General features: G+C 43.9%; 1 protein-coding gene across 2 annotated transcripts in view; it reads right to left on the reverse strand.

Annotated features, from left to right (window-relative positions):
* PTCHD4 (patched domain containing 4) overlaps nucleotides 1–23,122 on the reverse strand; it is an 83,465-nt gene that overhangs the window by 50,585 nt on the left and 9,758 nt on the right. For both annotated transcript variants that reach the window (XM_015859941.2, XM_015859940.2), the window contains exon 2: nucleotides 11,771–12,251. In XM_015859941.2, the coding sequence (XP_015715427.1) occupies nucleotides 11,771–12,251 (481 nt within the window). The remainder of the gene's footprint in view (nucleotides 1–11,770; nucleotides 12,252–23,122) is intronic.

Consider the following 23,122-nt stretch of genomic DNA (forward strand, 5'->3'; position numbering starts at 1 on the left):
AGAAATCATGTCTCGGACACAGAGGGGCACCACAGAAAGTAAAGAAGAGTGCAATGGGGAACTGCAGACCACTGGAGAAAGCACAGAGTTGTACAAGTGTATTAGTAGACACATAAAAACAAATCCAGTGGGATCACAAAAGTAGGAGGAAGATATAAGAATCTTGTCCAGTGACAGACCCCAGCGTCCCAGTCTGGTGATAAACAGTACCACATGGATTTCACATTCTCACCACCGGCTTAAAGGAGTCTGTGGAGATCAGCTCAGCAACAGATACTGTACAACAACACAAATCTACATGTGATCAAGTGAGTCAAAACCAGAATGTCAATTAGCATCTTGCAATCGCTGCTCACTGAACTGCTGCCACCTTCCTCTGCCTCCTCCAACAGGCCTGCAATGTCACCCTGCCAAGCACCAGGCTGGGAATTCCCACTCGGTGCACTCTCTGCCATGATCCCATCGGTTTTGCTTTCAGGGATGCAATTCCTCATCTCTCAAACGTGAATGCCATCTTTGTTTCTCCATGCAGCATCCAGCACTCAGCTGTGATGGAGCACATGTCGGCAAAAAGAGACGTGCCTGATGATGTTCTTGCAATGTGTTCTCGTTATTTGTCTCTGCCAAACTCTATGCTGCTATCGATTTCCTTTGCACTCCAGAACATGGGGAAGGTATTGAATAGCATAAAAGAAATGCCTTTTGTCCTGATTAATAATGTCCTCACAGGAGGAAGAGTGCACAATTATAAATTAATCTTTCATGATTGCATTTAATAGAAGCTAAGATGATTTAATACTGTACAAGCACACGAATGCACCAAAGAGCTGTGCAGAATGAATCAAATTGCCATTAATTGAAAATACTACAGCTGCATATTTTCTCTTCATATGTAAAGTTTTGGATTCATTTTTGAGAAAAATAAGGTTTATCTGATAAGGTCTGTTGTCAATGTTATCATGGGAGTAATATTTGCACCATTTTCGCACCTATTTTATGCCATAAAATTTACTGATTTTTTTCAGTTGTATCTTGGATCAAAGGGTTAAAACTTAATATTCCTGTTGTTGTATTTAACATTAAGATTTTAGGACATAAAATTGTTGGATTCTTTTAAATTAAATCTTTTACATATTAAATGTATAACCTTCTTTTCCATAATTTTGCAGTCTAAAAAGCAAAAACAACTCTTGGCAGTGTTTAATTAATTTCCTCATACTCTGCTTCCACTTTGTCATTGTTTCCTTTTTCTCCTGGTGGAGGAGAAAGAAGCTTTAAAAAAAAAAAGGGAAAAAAAAGGGGAAAGAAAAAAGGCTTTAAAGTAGAATGTGAAGAGCTTAAAAATTATGAGAACTGGACACAGATATGGTTTTCCCCTCTGGGAAAGAATAAGAACATTAGAGGCCAAAACCCACTCAAGAGAGGTCTTTTGAGACTTCCTCCATTGGTTGCATTGCTCGGAGTCTGACTTCAAATAACTTAAGGAAGAAGTAGCACACACAGCTATGATTAGTAAAGCCTTCTCTCCCTCAGTATCCCACCATGGTTATTCATTTAAAAGCTGGCTAATGGCTCTGACTTCTTTGTACCAGAAGAGGTTTAGATTAGACATAAGAAAGAACTTTTCCACTCAGACAGTGGTCAGGCACTGGAATGGCTGCCCGGGGAGGTGGTGTTGTCGCCATACCTGGCAGTGTTCAAGAGGCATCTGGGTGAAGAGCCATGAGGTATGGTTTAGTGGTTTGCTGTAGCAACGGTGATAGGAGGACAGTTGGATTGGATGATCTTGTAGGTCCTCTCCAGCCTTGTGATTCTATGATTCTATCTTTCTATGGTGGGAGAGGCCCCAAAAGCCCAGAGAAGGGACTGCAGTAGGCACAGAGACAAGGACTAGGTCAGCCCAGCAGCTCTTGATCCCCAAAGCAGCACCTTGATGCTGCCTGGCAGTGCGATGTAAGGGGCAGTCACTCTATTTTTGTCTGATATAATCTCATTAGCCCCAACACCACGCTTCCCGGCAGTGCTTTCATCCAGCAGCTCTCCTCTGGGGTCTTCTCTTTCATCCGCTCCAACAAGGAGGCTGTGCACTGGAATGGTTTTGGCTTTGCTCTTTCTGTAGTTGCATTTTTTGCTGTGGAATCTACTCTAAACACACAAAGCCTTTTTTCCCCCAGGTCTCTGGGACCACTTTCAGAAGGTTTAAATTGCCTCAGCTGGAAACTCCATGCCAGCTTGTTTTAAATGTTACTGTGGCAGGACAGAAGGTTTCAGTGCTCTGCACTTGATATGCACAACACCCCTCTGCATTCTTCTCCTGTAACTCTGCATCCTCCCTCGAGGATAATAGTGGCTCCAAAGTAATAATAAAGCTATCAGCAAGAAATGTAAAGAAATAGAGAAAAATTCACCTGCCGGGGTTTGGCAGGGCATGCAGCAATCTGCTCCTTGGTGTTCCTCATAAAGCAATGCAAGTGCTCCCTCTAGTAGATTATACCTACGGTTCCCAAATTTATGTGGAGTTCATCAAATGATACGGTGCTAATTGTGGCCGTGCTAGCAAAATCATTTTCTCCATACACAGCAACTGAGTTCGAATGCCAAGACGAGATACAGCATTTAAAATCTCAGTGTTTGAATGTGGGTTGGGAAGTGTAGGTTGGGTGTGTCCAAATGCATATCAGTCCATAAGGAAATGCTCCTGTCCATTGGGCCTTAGGAGCCAAGTATGAGCATAAGATTCCCAGCTGCTGAAATACTGCAGCTGACTGCAGGATGCTGTGATGACCACGTGCCAGGATGCAGTTACCTGCTCTCAGGGAAGACTTAGATACTGCTAAGCCATAAAATGTGCTCATTGCATTCTCCAGTGAAATACAGCCAGGTCTGGGTGAATGTTGCAGCTGCTGGCAGTGCTGCACGGAGCAGCACCTGCATGGTGCTGTCAGCACAGCAGTGCTCACCACCACTGGACCCAGCCTCACAGCAGGGAGAATCTATAGAAGTAGAAATGCAATTATTCATGCTGAAATTTGGCCAAGGCACTGACGACAGCATGCCCATTCTGGAAGAACAACAATTAAAGGGCATTTCTAGTGATCCAAAACTACCAAACTGGAGGTTTTTGTCCCACCCACTTGGTAGCACAAGCAGTCCCATGCTGACAGTCATTGCTGGTACCACACTCAGGACCATGCTGAGCATCCAAAACAGCATGTCCCTCCTCTAAGCAGTTATCCACATGTGGATGGAACACTGCCTACATCAGCACACCTAGCAAGGTGAGCATGTGGAGTGTCCATCTACCCGGTGTGCCTTTGTTTGGAGGCCAGTAACACCGAATCATTCCAGTGTTACAGCAGATAGCTGCTGGATGGCATTGTCTGCTTCTGTCATTTGGTTATGGTCACAGAAGAATGAATCTGGAGCAGCATGGCTAAATCCTGTCCTGTGTCCTGTTCCTGACTCTTTGGGGGAAGACGACTGGACAGAAGAGAACAACTATGGGAAGATTTTTCACAAGTATTATTTCCCCATGACAGGTTTTGAACTGGGCTTTTAAACCTGGTCGTTAATTTTTATCATTCTTCCTTACCACCAAGTTTGAGTGCTGCATTATTATTTGAAATAACAAGGATGCTGTAGCCAGCTGCGTAACATTCCAGTCCTTTCTGAATCAGGCTGAATTTGGGCCACAACCGTATTTTGCAACTGTGAGTTCCAGGGGCTGATTGTGCAGAAGAGATATTTCTGGAGAAGGTCAGTGCTCTTTCTGCCTTTCATTTTGACTTAAAAACCAGAGGCACAACTTTGTGCTTCCCTGTGTACCTATGGAGAGCAGACGGTGCACTTGATAGAGCACAGGATCGTTGTTTGCTACTTCAGGCAGCGAAGCCCACCCTTCCTGCCCAGCAGGGAAGAAAGGACAAGGTAAGGTTTCATCTTTCCTCCACACACCAAAGCACAGGACACATCCTTCTGAAGCTCATCCTGTCCCACTTCTGCTCTTTCCCGCAGACACACAGTGCTCCTGCAGAGATCAGAAGCCATCACAGAGTTCACAAGAAAGCATGAGCTACTGTAAAATATCCAGGAAATGAAAATCTGGTATGAAATTATATCCATGTTGAAGTAAGAACAGCCCCACATATAAAATATCCTCAAAGCAGATACTATGAAAAATTACATTGCATGGTCTGGACAGACAGACTCTGAAATTATAGGCGTAAACTACAGCAAGGAAAATATTAAGAAATACCTTTACAGATGTATAGCTATTTAAGCACTGGAACAACCTGTCGAGGCCAGCTATGGAATTGCTACCAATGAAGCTATTCAAGGCTGTATTTGACATTGCCCTATTAGGGATGATATACATAGAGCTAAATCATTTCTGCCACGATGCAGCTCCTTTCCAGCCCAAATGAACCAGATGTAAATGTGACGTGCACTGATACATGCTAAGTACAAGGAATGAATCACGGAATCTCAGAACTACAGAGGTTGGAAGGGACCGTTAGAGATCACCGAGTCCAACCCCCCTGCCAAAGCAGGCTCCCTACACCACGTCGCACAGGTAGACGTCCAAGCAGGACTTGAATATTTCCAGAGAAAGAGACTCCACAACCCGCCTGGGCAGCCTGTTCCAGTGAATGAACCTCCTGTTTAATGAGATCAACAGGCAAAAAAGGTCCATCCAGTAAAGAACCTTAAATAACCCATTCACAGGAATGAGCATTGCCATGAAAAGGTAGAAAAATGAAAGTAAGAGGTGTTCAGACAAATGTGGGAGGCATCTGAAAAGGAAGCATTCCCTACAATCAGAACAGAGTTTGTGTATTAAGATTACTAAGTGTACATTTTCAGCTGTAAAAGAAAAACATTCCCTTCAGCCTTTGACTCTGTAACTCAAAACATGCTCTTTTCCTTTACCAAACTGCTTTTTTAAAGGACTTGCAGAAATGCTTGCAGCAAATTGGAAGCAGTTGCATTTAGGTAGAAGACTGTTAGCAGGCAGCCGCTGCGGATGGAGAGCTGTGGAAGGTGTTTTGATATGATTTTTTGTTTAAAGAAAGAGAGAGACAACAGTGTTTGGAATCTGCACCTTGGACAACTGGGTTAGTGCAGTTCACGCTGGAATCAATAGGAAGAAGAACTGAACTGTCTGTTCTCAAATAAGAAACCTATGAGGAGGATCTAGTAGCAAAGCACTGTGCTTGGGCCATCTGCAAGGTCAAATGTTTTAACCTGAACTGAGCCTCAGAGGAACTGACCGGCAGACCTGCAGCCCTGGTGGGTTGGGGCAATTGTCCTAAGGGGTGATCAGCTTTTGAGCTGATAGGAGGAAAAGAGACTTTCCCCTAAGGCTCCAAAAGAAAAGGAGAGCTATTCTGCCACTCTGTAATGAATTAAAGTAGACGTGCATGCTATATATGCATGCATGAAAACATGCACACAGCATATATCTTATACAATCACAGAATCATAAAATCATGGAATGGCTGAGGTTGGAGGGCATCTCACAGCCCCAATCCCCCTCTGCCATGGGCTGGCTGCCCCCAGCTCAGGCTGCCCAGGGCCCCATCCATGGCCTTGGGCACCTCCAGGGATGGGGCACCACAGCTCTGGGCAGTGCCAACACCTCGCTGCCCCCTGAGTGAAGGATTTCCTCTGAATATTTAACCTAAATCTCACCTTCTGGTGTAAAATCATTCCCCCCTGTCCAATCACTATCTGCCCATGTAAGTAACATGAAGGGTTGAAGTATAAGCATTCACTCTGGCTTTTATAAATGGACGACCCAGAGATTAACTCAGCTCACCCCAGATATCTCCTAAAGGATTACCCAAATAACATTGGAATTGCCAGTTTCTCTTCACTGACTAGGAAAGAAATTGAGTCACTTCAGTTAAGGGAGGAACATATGGGACATCCAAACAGGTGAGTTAAAACTTTGTTTTATCTTTCTCATTTTTTTCCCATTCTGCTTTCCAGTCTTGCTGTTGTTACTCCCATTTCCAGCTTTAAGAATCAAGAATGGACATTTTCTAATTAAGGACGAGGTAATTCAAATCCTCGATTGATTTGCTACGTGGGTGGGGACATGCACCTCTGTAAGATAAAATAGCAGATTTGCTGGCTTGTAAGACATGGAGCGGTGAGATTTATGGTAGTACTCTCTGCTCTAAGGAGTTGTTATCCTGCTCCTTGCACAGACAGGAGATGATCAGATGATGACATCAAATTCACATGCAGCTTGTTTTACTGCTGTATCAAAGGACGAAACCAGATTCACTCCTGAAATATTTCTAAGTTGCAGCTGTAATCAGAAATTCCACTGTTTAAAGCAAGGGTTAGAAATGCTGTGGTCTTTCCATAGAGGTAACATGTATTTGGCACTCACACTTTTCCTGTTGGATTTCAAAAAGTACTTTCCTCATTTGTGCTATGCCTCCTTTCGCTGTTGTTTCCCATGAATCACCCCTAAGGGTAACACCATGACATCTCACATTTACTCAGAGGTGATCATCAGCCCTAATTGTAACAACTGCTATCATCATCCTCTGAAAGAGGTTAGATGGCTTCTGCCTGAAATATTGGTAACTGCTCAGAGCTCTGCCTGCTGCTGCCTTGTTTCCTCCTTCCATGTGAGTTTCTCAGTCAGGGGAGGGAATTCCTGGCAATTATAGCAGAGAATATTTGCTCAGGGCCATGATTTAGCAGAGGGCTGTTAGTTAGGGTAGGATGGCTGGGTTGTGGTTGGACTGGATGATCTTTAAGGTCTTTTTCACCCTGAGCAATTCTATGATTCCATGATTCCATGATTCTATGAAGTCTGCATCTTTGCTACAATCTATACTTGTCATTTTGAGTTCTCACATTGGCAATAAGGTTATGGCCGGAGACAGGTAATCTAATGCTTACTATAGAGTTTGTTCCTCTTTACTACCTTACTAGTGTATTATTAACAGTGTAATTATTGCTATTAGTTGTGTTACAAGGAGTTGTAAATGAACTTAATCCTTCTACAGATTCAGTAAAAAGTTCTTCCTGTGAAGATCTTGAAACCTTCACAGTCTGGATTGCAAAGGATGGGGGATATTTCTTATATTCAGTCACCATGAATCCAGCCAAGAAATGCATTAACTTCTTAAAGCAAAAACCATTTTTGCACTGTTACATCGTGGCTACATTTTTTTTCGGTAAGATTTCCACTAAGATATATGGTGAGGCACTTCACTGAGTGGTCAAACATAAGAATGTGTAAAATGACATAATATACCTGCATTTAAAAACACACAGCAAGATCCTCAGATGAGTTAAATCATTATCTCCATGATGATATCAGTCTGGTTCCTGTGCATGAAAAAACAAATCATGGGAGCAATAATATCTCAATTATGTAGTTAACCTTCTGGTTTTATTAATTAGTGATGATTAGACAAGGGGAACCATAATTATGTCACGTACCTAACAACCCTTTGAAACTGTACTGTGTATCTGAACAAAAAAGGCAACATGAGCATCTCACCAGGTGCATTTCTCAGGTCTGCACAGGGTCTCTCTGAAGACTCAACAAAGTAGTGCATGCACTGGTCTGGAGAGGCTGGTTTTCCAGAGGAATCTGAGGAAATTATATAAGGAAGGAGGATTCCTATCCTACCCTATCCTATCCTATCCTAGCCTATTATAGAATGGCCTGGTTTGCAAAGGCCCACAGTGCTCATCCAGCTCCAACCCCCTGCTGTGTGCAGGGTCACCAACCAGCAGCCCAGGCTGCCCAGAGCCACATCCAGCCTGGCCTTGAATGCCTGCAGGGATGGGGCATCCACAGCCTCCTTGGGCAACCTGTGCCAGTGCGTCACCACCCTCTGGGGGGAAAACTTCCTCCTCAGATCCAACCTGAACCTCCCCTGTCTCAGTTTAAGAGTTCCCTAACACTTTCCTCTAGTATTGTTTAAGGCTGAAGTTTCTCACCATGAAGAACAAAGTAAAGCCAATCTCAGCTAATGCTCCTACCCCAGTATCCCTGAGATATCTCTGAGATATTTTACAGATATGACCTCAGTAGATACTTAATGGCATGAGGAAACAGCCTCCAATTCCACTCTGGGAGGTTTAGATTGGGTGTTAAGAATTTATTTGTAAAGTGGATGGTCAGGGATAAGGAGGAGCTTCCCAGGGAACTGTTGGAGTTAGCATCCCTGGAGGCATTTAGCAGATGTGTGGAAGTGGCATTAAGGGATGTTGTTTAATGATGGGACTTGGTAGGTCAGGCTGGTGGTTATGTTTGATGGTACTGAAGGTCTTTCCAACCCACATGATTCTATGGTTCTTTTCCTGTCATCCAGATGAACAACACCGAATTTCCATTAATACCCTTCAAAGGTGAATGTCAACAGACATTTTAAAACAAACAAACATACTTTAGCTGAACATTGGACAAATGTCAGATTGGATCTTCCCAAAGCTGCCAGCATTCAGCCATGTGTGTGTCTCAATTTTCACTGCCAGGTATTCCAGATTAATTGTTATTATTTTTATTACTATCATTATTGCTATCATTAAGTAACTTGGCTTTGAAAGCCTGACTTGAAAGTCTGACATTTGTAATTCTGGGAGACTTTATAAACTTTTAAATTTAGATGCACAGAATTATTATTTGATGTATTCTTCTAATTCTGTGGTGCTGTTGGCACTGGACTCTGGTACAACATGGACTATAATTATGTATTGTCTTGTAGAATTAATAGCATTGGAGTCTTCAGTGGATCTTCTCTAAGCCATCAGATCACTTCACAGTGCAGCAGGTTCAGTATAAAACTCTGTTCAGGGGGGAACCAATTCCTGTTAGGCCGTGGGCACACCATGGGCTGTGCAAGATGTCACTACCTGGCATTAATCCGAGGGACCAAAGACACGTGTATCTTTGCAGACTGTACGCTATAGGACTTTGATAAGTCATACATCCCGTATTTTAGTTGATTAAACTGTAAAACTCTTCCCTAATATTTTCTAGCAGCAGTTGGAAAGCAGCTGTTTCCTAATATATTTCCAATTCAGTCTGGCTTTCAGAATGAAATTTCTGTATAAAGTTTCTTAAGCGTATTCTCTTTCAACTTGAAGTTTGTTCAATATAATGCTTAGAAGCAATTCTTCTAAATAATTTATTTAGAGAGTTGTTGTTTTTCTTTTGCTCTCGGCAGTGGTTGTGACAAGAGTGACAGCACAAAACACAACAGAGTTGTAACATTTTTTTTTTGCTTAGACAGAGAACTTTTAAATTTCCACCTAAGCAGGGAACCAAGCAACTCAGCTTTCATAAGCTCTGGTCCTTGCCTAATTCCAGGGCTGAAGCACGCGCGTGAATTGAGCACAATGCTAATGCTATTACAGCCAATGCACTTGGGGTGGAGGGGTGCTGTTGCTTTAGGTATATTTTTTAGGTATATCAGTGGGATGGGGCCAGGCCGTTTCCTGCTGTGCCAGGCAACAAACAGGACAGGAGGCAGTGGGCTCCAGAATTTGAATCTGCACATGGGAAAACTTCTTCACTGTGAGGTGATGGAGCACTGGCACAGGCTGCACAGAGAGGCTGTGGAGTCTCCTTTAATGGAGACATTCAGAACCCTTCTGGATGTGATCCTGGGCAACGTGCTCCAGGTGACCCCGCTCAAAGCACAGGGGTTGGACTAGATGATCCCAAATGACACCTTCCAACCTTCTGTGGTTCTGTCATCCTGTGAAATCAGCCTGAAAAGGGCTTCATTTGCAGGCTCTGTTTGGTGCTCCACAGGAGTGACAACCTGGGGGTCTGTCAAGCAAAGATCCCCAGGTTTTTTCACCATGATCACCACAGCCATCTGAAGGGCCACCAGCAGAAGAATAAATATCTGAAAGAAGGTGCTATTCACTGCTTGACAGTTCTTTTTTGGCCTTCAGTTCCATTTGCTGTAGAAAGAAAGGCAGCATCATTTGGCCCTGCTGTCTGACACACAACTCCTCACACCAGTTAAAAAGTTGCCGCGTTCTAATAATAAACATGAGTCTTCCCTTTCCCATCATCCACCTTTTCCCCTTCCTGGCACACAAATATCTTTTTCCTAACATCACACAGGTCAAGGAAACAAGGAACAGACAGAGCTGGTCAGGGCCCCTTCTCCTGTCTTGAAGTCAGTAAACACAATCCAGATCCATCCATACTCCTTGAACTCCATTTTCCCCAAAACCCAAAGTTGCACTCAAACCACACCATCTCAGCAAACCACCAAAACATACCTAGAATACGCATAAAAGAGTGAGAATTGGCACAGACCAAACTTCCTGGAGCCATCGTCAGTATTTATACATATACGACAGTCTATGTGATTGAATTAGAGGTTTCAGCATGGCTTTGAATATCTGCATTAATGAGGTAAAACCAATCAAACAATTCCTTGGTGCCTTTTGCCTTGTTCTTCCCTTTTGCTGCCGGGCTACTGGTCATTCGCTGCATTCTGCTCCCTCCTACCTTGGCCTTGCATCAGTCTTGGGTGCACACAGAAGGGACAGGGATGCATTAAATAATTAAAGAAGAGGCAGAAGGTGAGGGATGCACCTACCTGCAGACTTTTCTTTAGAGAAAGAGCAATAGTAGTTGGGTTTTTTTTTGGATAGTGAGTATTTTAAGAAAAATATAGGACACTCCAAACCTTGACATCATCTTTGCAAGCTTAGTTACCCCTCAGTGTAGCAGAGGGCTGTTCTTGGGTACTACAAATATGAATGGACTTCAAAAGTGAACTGAAAAGAAGCAGAGTTATTCCCACAGATAAGATTCTCTGACATCCAAAAGCCAGAAGGAAGCTCAGGGTATGGCTGTCTCTGCTGGGACTCTGCACAGAGCCATAAGGGGGGATCAGCCTCGTGGTGTGGAGCACCCCTGGCACACATGGCTGAGACTGCACCAAGCATTGCTGCCTCTGTGAGCCATCTGCTACATGCTGCTCTGCCTGCCAGCATCCCTTCCTTGCAAACTCATTAACCACACAGATGCGCTCAATGTGCTGGAACAGAAATGAGAATGGGAGTAATGAGAAAAATTCTCCTGCTAAAAGAACTGGGTTCTACATCTGTTCCTTGACTGCACCTTCCCCTGCCCGGGTGCAGCATAGAGGAAATCTCTGCAACTGATCTCAGACTTCACAAACGGAGGGATTATGTGCTACAGATACTGACAGCTTTGCTCACAGCCTGGCAAACACTGCAGCTTTCATCTTCTCTCTGCAATAAAGTCCATCAATCTTATTCACACACCAACCCATTCCCCTTTGCCCCTCAGACAGAGCTGGAAGAGAAGCCTTCCTTGGGAAGGATGCTGAAATCCTTCCTCCTCCTTGCCCTCCCATTTAACTGCCTCTTTTGGCCAGCCTCCCATCAAAGTCAGGTCAACACACATCCTCTCGCTGTGCTGAGCTGACTAGTTTTCAATAACAATTTCTCCTTTGTTTTGTAACCGAGATCAATAAAACTGCCCCTCCCTGATATTGGCCGAGATTCCAGCAGCGTCATTTGCTCCTTATTGTTGCTACTGCTCCATTTTGTTTCCCCTGTTTCTTTTTTCTTTCTTTCTTTCTTTTTTTTTTTTTTTTGGCAAGGCACAGATCAATTTAACAAGATGAAAACGACTTAGAGTTTCACTCAAGGTAAAAACTGCACTTTATAACCCAGGATGTAATTTACAATCCTGTCATTAAGCTCTGTTAATCCTATTATTATGAAGATAAATAATTACCCATAGCGAAGAAAGGGATTCCCAACAGAGTAGAATTATATTTTCCATCAGTAATGAAAAATATCCCTGCCGCAGTGACACTGGAAATACAGATAGTGAGTACTCCCAAGAGTCCCAGGAAAGGTTTGCTACGCAGGCAGTCCTTCATGGAGCTCGAGAGGGTAGCAGTCAGGAGGATCAGCATCAGGCTCACCAAAATCTTGCCCCTGGCCAAGAGACTGGTCTGGTGGAAGTCCTTCCAGAGGCTGAAGGACGCCAGCGAGTAGAGCTGCAGATCTTGGTGATCCAGCTGCATCTTGTGCATCAGTTTACAGAATTCACTCTCCCACTTCTCCCCAATGAGGTCCTGGGTGACAGAGCCATACGTTTGGAGGTAGTAAGTGATTTGGATGGCTCTGGCTGATTTGACTCTCTGGTCCTTGCTGTTGGGCACTTCCATGACCCCTCCAAGCTGGTGGCCAATAAAACTGCTCCTTCCATCCTGGGAGGGAAAGTAAAAAGATGAGCATGTGGTTATCCTGCGCAAGAGGTATCACAGCGATACTCGTCGGCTCTGCCTTTCTATTACAGACAGGCTGAGAGCTTGACACAAAGGCCACTGCAGTCAATAGGAGCCATGCCTTTCACTTCAGTGGGCTTTTGGTCACGTCCCTGTCCCTGCCACATCTCTCTCTCTGTTTCTCGCTCATTACAGTCTCATTTGCAATTCTGTGCTGCAGTTCAGGGACTGCCCGGATACTCGCTGCAGTCCCAGATGCTCGGGGACCAAAATGTTGCATGCAAGCTCCTCACCCCAAGGGAGAAAATCATTTTTCCACATTTTAACTGTGACAGAAAACAACAGAAGTTTGCTATAAAGATCAGTTTCTGGAAGATTTGCCATTTCCTGAAACTCAGAAAACTGTCTCAGTAAGTTGGAAATGTACAGAAAATGAGGCCGTAGGTCCTCCGTACACAGACAAGGATGTAGAGGGATCCACAAAGTTTGATGGCACTCTGTCTCTAAACAATGTCATTAAAATCAGGCTCTTTGAACTGCTTGTTTGAGATTTCATAGTTGTCTATTGCAGATACAGAGATAGAAATGACCTTAATCCTCAATTTAGCTATAATTTTATACATGGGTGCTTCAAGAACTTAAAACATACCTGGTCTTACTTATTTCAGTGCATGCTAGGACATAAAGACTCCATGAACATCAGTGAAGGACACACGTGGTGTACACAGGATGGGACCCCATCTGTTTGCAAGACCAGACCATTCTTTCATTGACTTGTTTAGTCCCATTAATTTTTTTTATCTCTTTGTTTTCTTGTTGTTTTTTATTTTATTTCATTTGTTTTGTTTGTTTGTTTTGGTTGGATTTTTTATGTTAACCAGTGGTTATTCTAGTTCTCTAGAATAACTGAGATCTGCCTCTTCCAATCAGGGGAAACCCATGTGGATTTGGACTATCAAACCTCATTGCAAACTGAGGATTGCATAACAATGTCCTAGCACAAGTAGTCTCTTTGAGCAAAATAACCCTAAATCCAAGGATTAAGTGCCTGCTGCACACCAAATAACAACACTGTGTGTTTTTTCCCCTCTAAATTGGATTGAAAGTTCTCAGTTTACTTTTGTATTTAATGAAAACACGTCTAAAATTCTCAAAATATGCCAGACATTGTGCAGCAGTGAGACAGGACTCTTTGCCTAGATGCTCTATGGGAATGAGCTTCAACTGGGGAAATGCTCCACCCTACACACACACATGGAAGGAACCACCAGCAGCCCCAGAAGCGTTTGGGAAAGCTGTCAAACATCGACCATGCCCAACATCAACCATTTCTAGAGACAGCTGAGCTGCACAGACACTTCCTGCTTGAAGGCAGGAGCTTATGCTGCTTCCAGCATTCACCGAGGGAACATGACAAAGTGCTTGTCAGAAGTCCATTTTTTCCCTATTCCCAGTTGTTATTTCCCACTGAAATAATGGCTTCTGGCCAGGTATCCTGGCACCAGCCAACAGACAAGGTGATTTGCAGTCTGATGCCAGCTTCTCATATCACCTGAAGCCTCATTAAAATCGTCATCTAGGCAGAAGCTGTTAGTGCAGAGGGGCAGCTGGTACTCTTCAGGATCAAAAAATGCTCCTATCTTGCTTTTCGTACTAGAAACCTATTTAAATTCATTGTTCCTACTTCTTTCTTTTTTCCTAAGGAGAGTCATACTGACACTCACACTCACAAAAGGTTTTATTTCCGAGCTGGCAATTCAGACTTGAGCAATGCAGTCCCTGCTAACATCGGATGCAGCCCCACAGCTGAAAATCCCCTTTGGCACTGCTTGGAAATTTTAGGAAGAAATGCCGTATTTCCTCAGCATTTTTGCAGTGTCAACATTCAGCTGATTTCAGCCCCTGCAGGACACCTGAGCAGCACAGTCCCCATCTCAGACAACGGGCTGCAAGTCAGATCGCACTGACTGGCGATGCAGCACGCACCACAAGGTTATGGGAAACTGAGCGCTGACCATCTGCCTTCCTCTGTGAAAACTGCACCCGGTGACGGCAGCGCTTCAAGAAAGGCATCGGGGCAGGTACAAATAAATCATGTTCTGCCGTATCTCCCATGAGCAGAAGATAACGGCTATTTGTTACACCGATGTGCCATAGGGCACCTGGCTCCTCCAGCAGCAGAGAGTGGTTCAGAGGGAGCCGAGGCAATCACAGATGCTGAATCGCTTTGAGGTCATTTTGCCTGTCTCCTTCCTTCCGAAGGTGTCCTGTGTGAGTGCTTTGCCTTTGATACTTTTATAGCATGTAGACACGTGTCTACCACCGTGGCACTTGGAGAACAGACCCTTTTCTAACACAGCTCACATGCTGGCTTTCTCAAAAGCTCCTAGAGAAATCAGGGTTTGGACAGCTCTGACACATCAATGGTGACAAGCGCAGCAAGAAAGAAAGGTGTGAAAATATACTGTCACTCATCCCGTTTTGCAGATAGGGACTGAAGTGTAGGAAAATGATGACCCAGGACGGGCACCGTAACCTTTCCTGGAGCCCCAAGGGCAGACTCACAGGAAAGCAGATCCCACGCATAGAGCACAAATGATACTTATTTTCTGTAGACCATTTTACATCCTTGTACCTCCAGAGCAGCTGCAAAACAACATAACTGTCTTCAGCAAGGTCACTAGCATGACTGGAGCCTGAATTTCAGGTTTCCAGTGTGTCTTCATTTTCTTTCATCTTATTTATTTACATATTTTTATATCTAATGCCTCTCTTCTTGCAGAAGGTTAAAAGGACCATAGTCCATCCTGATGGCAGACAATTCTTTTTAGATCTGAGCATGTTTAAAAATGGTATAAAGCATAAATGACTTGCTAAGACATGCAATATTAGCTCTTAAACAGGGCCAAGCAATGATCTTTGCTTCAGTAGAGAGTAATGGCTTTGCTCAATGCCTTATATCTTTCTGGGTACCCCAGAGCCATTTGATAGGATTTTACAGGTTGAAAACAGATGCTACTACTGAGCAAGATATCTTTTATGAATGCTAACATAGGCACAGGTCCCCTGTGAATTCAGCCCAGAAGGCACCAGCAATTGTCCCTCCCGACCGAATTGCAATGGGACCCTTCTCTTAGACTCCCATCCCTGATCCAACATGATCTCTGCCCACTGTTGTGCTCAGCCTGCACAAAACATCTATCTTGAAGGACAGTGACCTCCACCACCTTCTCTCGTTCAGGGAAAAATGGCAGTGGTGGACAAAGCACTTATGTCAGCCCCTTCACTGGCATGTCCTGTGGGCTACAAACACACACAGCTTGAGTGTCCTACTGTCCTGCCAGAGATATTAAGGACCACTGGGGTGGTTTTTAGGTGCAGGACATGTACCAAAAAGACAATCAGGAATGCCCACACCTCTCTCTGATGGGCCGAGGCTCATGCTCCTTTCTCTTACTGTTTTGGGTTTTCTAGCTTTCACTCATTATTTGAAAAGAGGCAAGAACAGGAGAAAAGTATCTGAAGAGATTGACGTATCCTAGGATTAATAACAGAGAATGAGAAGTATTCCTAACCCAGATCCTTTCCTTTCAAGTAAATCAGATTATGGATGAATTCATACGGGTGTAATGGCAAAATGTGATTGCTATTAGAGATCATCTTTTATGTGAAGGAGATTCAATACTTCTTTACCCTCAGGGTTAAACTCCTGCTTGTTCCATGTCAGATCCCACTCAATTCATCTTGGGATCACTGCCCAGCTCAGTTCCAGCTTAGTTTTGCCCCTGGTTGCCCCAACCTGTGCTAAGCACACAATGGGGTCCCTGCAGCAATATCCTTGCTGGCTGTGACTATGTGCCAACCTACATTTGGAAGGGTATTGCTGGAACACAAGGGTCACAGGCAGCACAAACAGGACTGCAGACACTGGGAAATAGTTTTGCGGGGCAGGTGACCTATCTGCCTTTTAGTTCTCCCTTCCACCAGGAGCAGGCACAGGAGGAAAACAGCTGTGGCACTCACAGTGCAGGAGCAGAAGGGGAGTGATGCTGCACCCCAGCCCTGTGGGATGGATGAAGGGATGCAAGATGGATGCTGGCTTTGGGAGCGCAATGGTTTGCTCTTTAGGAGAGGAAGACTGGTGGGGGCTGGGTCTGCACAACTTGCTGCTGGTGACATCAGCTCACCTCCGCCAGGGGCTTTGTGTTAAGAGACCTCTCAGATCATGCCATAACGTGGGTGTGTAAACTGAGCAGGTCAGTCTTAAAGTGCTGCTATCCTCTTGTCTCCAGCAGGCACTGACCAGGGTGGCAAGCCCTGAAAGCAGTCACCCCAGGCTCAGCACTCTGCACTGAACAGCCTCTACCGATCAGTGCAGCTTCTCTGCTAAAAAGAGCAAAACGTTGGGCTGCATCCCAGCACCCCGTCTCCTAAATCCCCCATGATGAAGGATGACTTGAAAAAGAACCACCACAGACCAGCAGTTTCCCCAGACCATCCATGAATGGATTCATGTCCAAGGGATGGCTCTGTGTGTGGAGCTTCGTGGGGAGGTTTCCAGCACCATGCCCACTTCTTCAGGGGTTCCCCTGCTGGCCTGGAGCAGATACAGGAATTTCCTTCCAAACTTCTACCCAAGGGCCTCCATGCTTCTTCATGTCAACAAACAGAACAGTATTCGTATTTTTCATGTATTCAAACTCTACTTTATGACAGAGTTCTGCAATGAGGTGCCACGTAGCCTTGGGAGTTCTGCATTGTGTGGCACAGCTGCAGTCCTCCAGTTGTGCAAGCAATGTGCAAACCATTTCCAAGCCTCTGCCAGGTGCTGAGCCACAAAGAATTTGGCTAGCCAGATCTCAGTTAAAAAACTGAGCCTTTTCCCCTTGTCTTGCACAGAGCTACTGCTCATTCCAAAGGAATTTCTTTATGTCAAGAGAAATGTAGGAATGAGTCACGAGGGAGGAAGGAAGCACTGGCCATAGGGAGATGTGCAAAGCAGCAGTGTTTGGATATTACAATTAAGTTATCACACTTATGCAGGCATGTCTAGGAAGAACATATTTTCCATCTTCCATATTTGGCAAACCCTATGAATCTAGAGCATGAATATTTTATACTAAAGAACTCTTCATCTAAATTCTGATTTCATCCACAGCTTAAAGTCAATATTAAAAATACTCAAAGGAAAGCAAGAAAATGGCAAATTGCGTAAGAAGACGAGAAATGATTTTTGTGTGTGTGTGTGCAGGCCAATGGTCCATCTAATCCAATGGTCCATTTAGTCCAATGGTCCATCTAGTCCAATGGTCATGTTTAAGGCGTGATACACCAAGTCTTCCATAATATGTCTGCAAGATGTCCTTGAGGGCCCCATGGATACTGTGGATCTCCTCTTGCACTCTAATAGAAGTGTGAAATGAGCAATAGGAAGGGGGAGGAGGAGCAGAGCTGTCTGATCCTTGACCAAGAGTTCTTTCTCCCCAATGCAGGAATTTAAATAGAATTGGAAACGAAGTGTAAGCAAGATTAATGAATTGAAGTCGTCCTGTCCCCAGTGACAGCCAAGAGAATTCTGTGATTTCAAGAGTGTTGTGGCTTTCTCCACATGGATGTAAATAGGACAGTATCCCACCAGAACGCTTTCTGCTTCTGATGTTGGCTTGATCTTAAAGCCAAGATCCTGGAATCTAAACAAGAAACTAATCCTAAATTTAAAAAGCAAAAAATACAGCAGAAAACAGTAGAAATCAGTGATGCCTCCCTTCATCCCTTCTTTCTGTATCAACAAAAACAGAAAGGAACAAATCTGTACAACTTTGCCCTATACTCTAACAACCAAGCAGAAAGGTTTCTGGGGGCAATAATCGTCCCATAAGGAAACTCAGAAAGAGGTCATGGATTTTGCTGGAAGGTTTGTGGGTCCCCAGGTTTTGTGAGCATCCCACTGTGCACCTCTCCTAGGTGTTCTCCCCACATGGCTCTGCCCAACACACACAAGAAACAGGGAGAAGACCTGACAGGGGCAAAAGGATTTGGGGCTGCATGGTTTTATTTCTTCATCTGATGGAAATGTGAAAAAATAAACAATGGAGAAAAAGAAATGGGGAGTAAAACAGATCTGCAGGAATCTCTTAAGCTCTTACAATCTGAAGATCCAATAATGACTCAGAAAAGAGTTCTTTTTTTCTTTGTAAATTATGTTTTATGTTGGCAAACATCTCTTTAATTTTCTCTTGTCTCTGCTTTTCCCTGTTCCTCTGGGGACCAGCAGCCGAAGTACTGAAAGGCTGTGATAATGTTTTATCAAAGGCGAGGCAGAAAGAAGAGCTGGAAATCACAGAGCCAAGTGCGATGCAGCAAGACCTGGGGGCCAGCACGATTCCGAGGTTAGCTGCCATCTGCAGCGTGCCCTCTGCTCAGCCCAGCTCTGAGGCAGGGCATGGTTTGCTCCCATCCAAGGCCCATCCAGCAGCTGCCACTCATGCAGCACTGTATGGCACAGCAGTGCACTGCACGAAGCAGATGCGCTCAGGAACATCATGCTCTGAGGAAAATTCCTCCCTTTTATGTGGCATAACATCAGTTTTACATCTTTTTTTTTTCTTTATTTGCCTCAAAATTGACATTGTGAACCATTTCTCTACTTGAAGCACTCCTCCTTCCCTCCAGCACACAGTCGTTTTTTAACAAGTTTGGCCATTTGGAAGCTAAATAGAGACAAAAAGATCTAATTTCAGATAGTTTTGGGTCTTTCTTTTCCCAGGGTAGGACCAGAATCTGGAAAGGGATAGTGGGCAGGAGGCGTTCCAGTAGGCTGGCATTCATGCACTAAAATATAACTTTTGCTGTGATTCTGGGTCTGCATAGGAGATAGCTGACTCCCACCCAATGTATTTTGGAATTCAATATGCTCAAGATTCTTCTCTCCCACATACGAGTATCAGCAGGTAGCTTTTACATTTGCAAAATCTTCCTTGAAATTGCCTTGTAAAGAATGCCCTTCTGGATAAATTATTTTCTTCCTAGCAGCCCATAACACTGAAAGTGGTGTCTGATGATTCTATACTAATTTCCCTTAATTCTTATTCCTATACAGAAATGAAAACAAGCTCATGGCATGATCTGCCATTTAGGTTTCTCCTTGCCTCCCATCACTGCAGATGTCTCTCATGGGATGTTAACTGACATTACAACAAGGCTGGGGAAGGGGTTGGAGAATATGGCCTATGAGGAGAGACTGAAGGAACTGGGGCTGTTTGGGATGGGGAAAAGGAGGCTGAGGGTAGACCTGATTGCTCTCTTCTAACACCTAAAAGGTGATTGCAGCAGAGTGGGGCTGGTCTCACTGCTGACAGGTGACAGGATGAGGGGAAATGGCCTCAAGTTGTGCCAGGGGAAGTTTATGTTGGATATCAGGAAGAACTTCTGTACAGAAAGGGCTGTTGAGCACTGGGATGGGCTGCCCAGGGAGGTGGTTGAGTCCCCATCCCTGATGTGTTTAACAACCCTTTGGATGTGGTGCTCAGGGCCGGGATTGAGCGGAGGGCTGTTAGTTAGGGTAGGATGGTTGGGTTGGGGTTGGACTTGATGATCTTGAAGGTCTTTTCCAACCTGAGCAATTCCATTATTCTATGATTCTGTGATTACAGGGCCAGCATCTCTTTATCTTAATGAGAACTAAAATAAAACAGAAAATAATTTCAAAAATTTTCAATTCCCTCCTTGCTGTCGGCTGGGTTGGGATTTTTGTAATTCTTCTGCTCAAACCCCATGGTTTGGTGGCAATGTCTGCTCTGCAACACCTGAATTCTTCTCAAGGTGGCTGCACTTCATGGTAGAGAATTTGTCCTTCTGTGTGCACTCACAGCTGATATTCATCCCAAGCAAGGTTTCTGACTTGGATGTGTCTTTTCAACTGAACAAGACTCAACACATGAAAACTCAAAGTTTAGTGTTTAGTGTTGAAGCTCTAAAGAAACTTCCCAAATCAGAAACACCGGGACCACTGGGCTGCCTGCTGGGCTGGGGCAGCAACATGGGCCTTTCAGTGTCCAAAGGGAGCTACAGGAAAGAAGGGGACAGACTCTTCAGCAGGGTGTGTGGGGATGGAACAAGGGAAATGGCTTCAAACTAAAGGGGTTCGATTTAGGCTACATATAAGGAAAAAATAATTCTCAGTGGGGATGGAGAGGCACTGGCACAGGTTAAACAGAGGTGCTGTGGTTGATGCTCCATCCCTGGTGACTGTTAAGCCCAGGCTGGATCAGGCCCTGGGAAAACCTGATCTAGCTGTGGTGTCCCTGTGCACTGCAGGGAGTCGGACTGGATGGCCCTCAGATCTCCCTTTCAGCTCTGGGGATTTTCCAGTTCTCAGATAACAAATCATTTTCCTCACGTAGACCTCAAAGACATTTTCAAGTTAAGTTAATACAATATATGTTAAAAAAGTAAAAAATAAAAAAATTCCCTGGAGTGCAAAGTGATTTTTCAATTTATATTAATAGGATCTATTTGAAAAGATTTGGGTTCTGGTACGAAAAGTAAGATCTGGCCTTGTAATTTAAAAGAAAAATGCTTTAAATGATGGGACTTTGTGGTAATCTCAACACCATTTTGTGGTAAGCTTGACACCACTGGATTTTTATTAAATAAATATTTAGGGGAATATCCAATAAAGGAAACCGAAGTATAATCAGAGGGAAAAGCACTTCCAGAAAATAGAATCTCAGCTTTTGTCTTTGGAGTGCTCTACAAAATCGTAGTCTCACTTATGCAATAAACCACCAGTATCCAGCCACATATTGTGCAGGAGGCTGGCAATTAATTCAAGTTCTCCTGATGGAAGCTAATTCCTTACTCAGATTTTAGATCTTTTGCAGCCATCTGATAATAAATTCCATAGAAGTCTTGCTAAGCCTTGTCAGAGATTTGGCATGAGAAGAGGCTGCAACGGGCATGAGAAGAGGCATCGAATTTCCTCATGAAATGATGCTGGGAACTTTTCTCTTTAGTCAGTATGAATGTAGATTACTCCCTCGGCCATTCAGAAGCACTTCACCTGACACGAGTCTTTGCTGTAATGTTCTCCAGATTTAGTAAATTCACATGCTTATGGACATTTGATGTGATTTTTTTATTTCAAATGATTGTATAGTGGAATTCAGCTCTCTAATTTTCACCAGCTGAAAGGTAAATGCATAATTGAAACATTCTCCCTCTCATCTATGATGTCCCCAGACAGCAAGTTCATTTCCTTCTACTGCAGTGGTTAAAAAAAAGTGAAATGCATTGCTTCTGGAGATTAACCCTTCCCTTCTCTCACTGCACACTGGGGCCAGTTCAGATTAGATGATGAACAAGAAATGCCTCAAAGTAGAAGAAAAAGCTCCTGTCTTTGGTATTTAGGATGAATTTCCCTACCATGGGTCTTCACACAGGCCTGCAACCCAACAGTCACATCATGCACTCTTAGTGGTAGGGCATGGCCCAGACTGTCTATATAGACTTGACCATCCACTGTTATCAAGAAGTTATGGACATTTGTGAAGAGAAGGAGAAATGCTCTGACTCCACAACCTCTTTCACCAGATTACTGCCATACTCCTGGAGACTCGCGGTGTTCCTGGTCTGCAGTCACGCTCAATTTGGTCAAAAAGCAGCAGAAGGGATCCAGCTGGATATTCTTGGACTATCCTGTTCAGATGAGTTTTAAGACTGTCTGCTACAAGAACTTTTCTCTGGCACAACCAGAATCTCATTAACGAATGAGAAAGTTCAACAGGAACAACATAGAGTCAATTTGTAGCATCAGCCTTATGAAGATTTTCAATTTAAGTGCTGGGGAAAAATGCATAACATGGCAAAGCAGCTTCAAGGCTGGCCCACCAAAAATCCACAGTCAGCAGAAAAATCCAGAAGAAAACTGCTTGCATTTAAAAAATTCAAAGTATGGAGTGAAATTTGTCCTGCAGAACTTGGTGTCTAATAAGATGAATGATGAATGACAACACTGAGCAGTGATATTTCCATACTTGCCAAGAAGTCTCAGAATCAGAAATAAAACCACGTGCCCTTTGTATAGGGGCTGCAAAATCCTGACTTTAACATCAACTCTGTCTTTGACCTTGGTCATGTCACTTGAGCGCTGTATCTTCAATACAGCATTTGTGCAACTCAGCTAATAGGAATCTGTTTCAAGGGACAAACGCAGGTTGCCCTGTGGGGACAGAATGAAGCTAAAACTCTTCAGAATCTTGTTTTATTTTCTGATCAGGTCCAAACTGCTCCAGTTCTGTCTGTGTAAATTCAGCTGCTACAGACAATTCTTAGTTTAATATTATCTGTGAATTCTATTTCCATGCAATACGATTCAACTACTTAGTAATTAATAGAGATGTTAGATGAGACCAGATCTAACAAGAATTCTCGAGATACCCTATCAGGATGCCTTCCATAAACTTATTCTATTTGCATTTATCACGATTCCTCATTTGCAACCCTTCAGCCAGTTTCCAGCTCACATGACTGATTTCCCATCTAAGCCAACCCGAAGTAATTTTTCTATTAGCATTTCCTCATACTAACCAGGAAATAGTCCTGTCTGACCTTATAAATCTTTTACATTTTTGGTCTCCTGACGTTACACAGAAGAATGAAATTGCCCACAGAGCTCCAGCATCTCTGACTGAATTTTTCCAGATGCAATCCTCTGCAATGGGGACACAAACAGCCGTTCCCCCTCCTGTTTATTCGCTCCCTTCAAGTACTGGATGCCCACACTGAGGTCTCCCCACATTCTTCTCTTCTCCAAACTAAACCAGCCCAGTTCCCTCAGCCTTTCCTCATAGGAG

The sequence above is a fragment of the Coturnix japonica genome, chromosome 3, assembly GCF_001577835.2.
Source record: "Coturnix japonica isolate 7356 chromosome 3, Coturnix japonica 2.1, whole genome shotgun sequence".
NCBI classification, from domain to species: domain Eukaryota; kingdom Metazoa; phylum Chordata; class Aves; order Galliformes; family Phasianidae; genus Coturnix; species Coturnix japonica.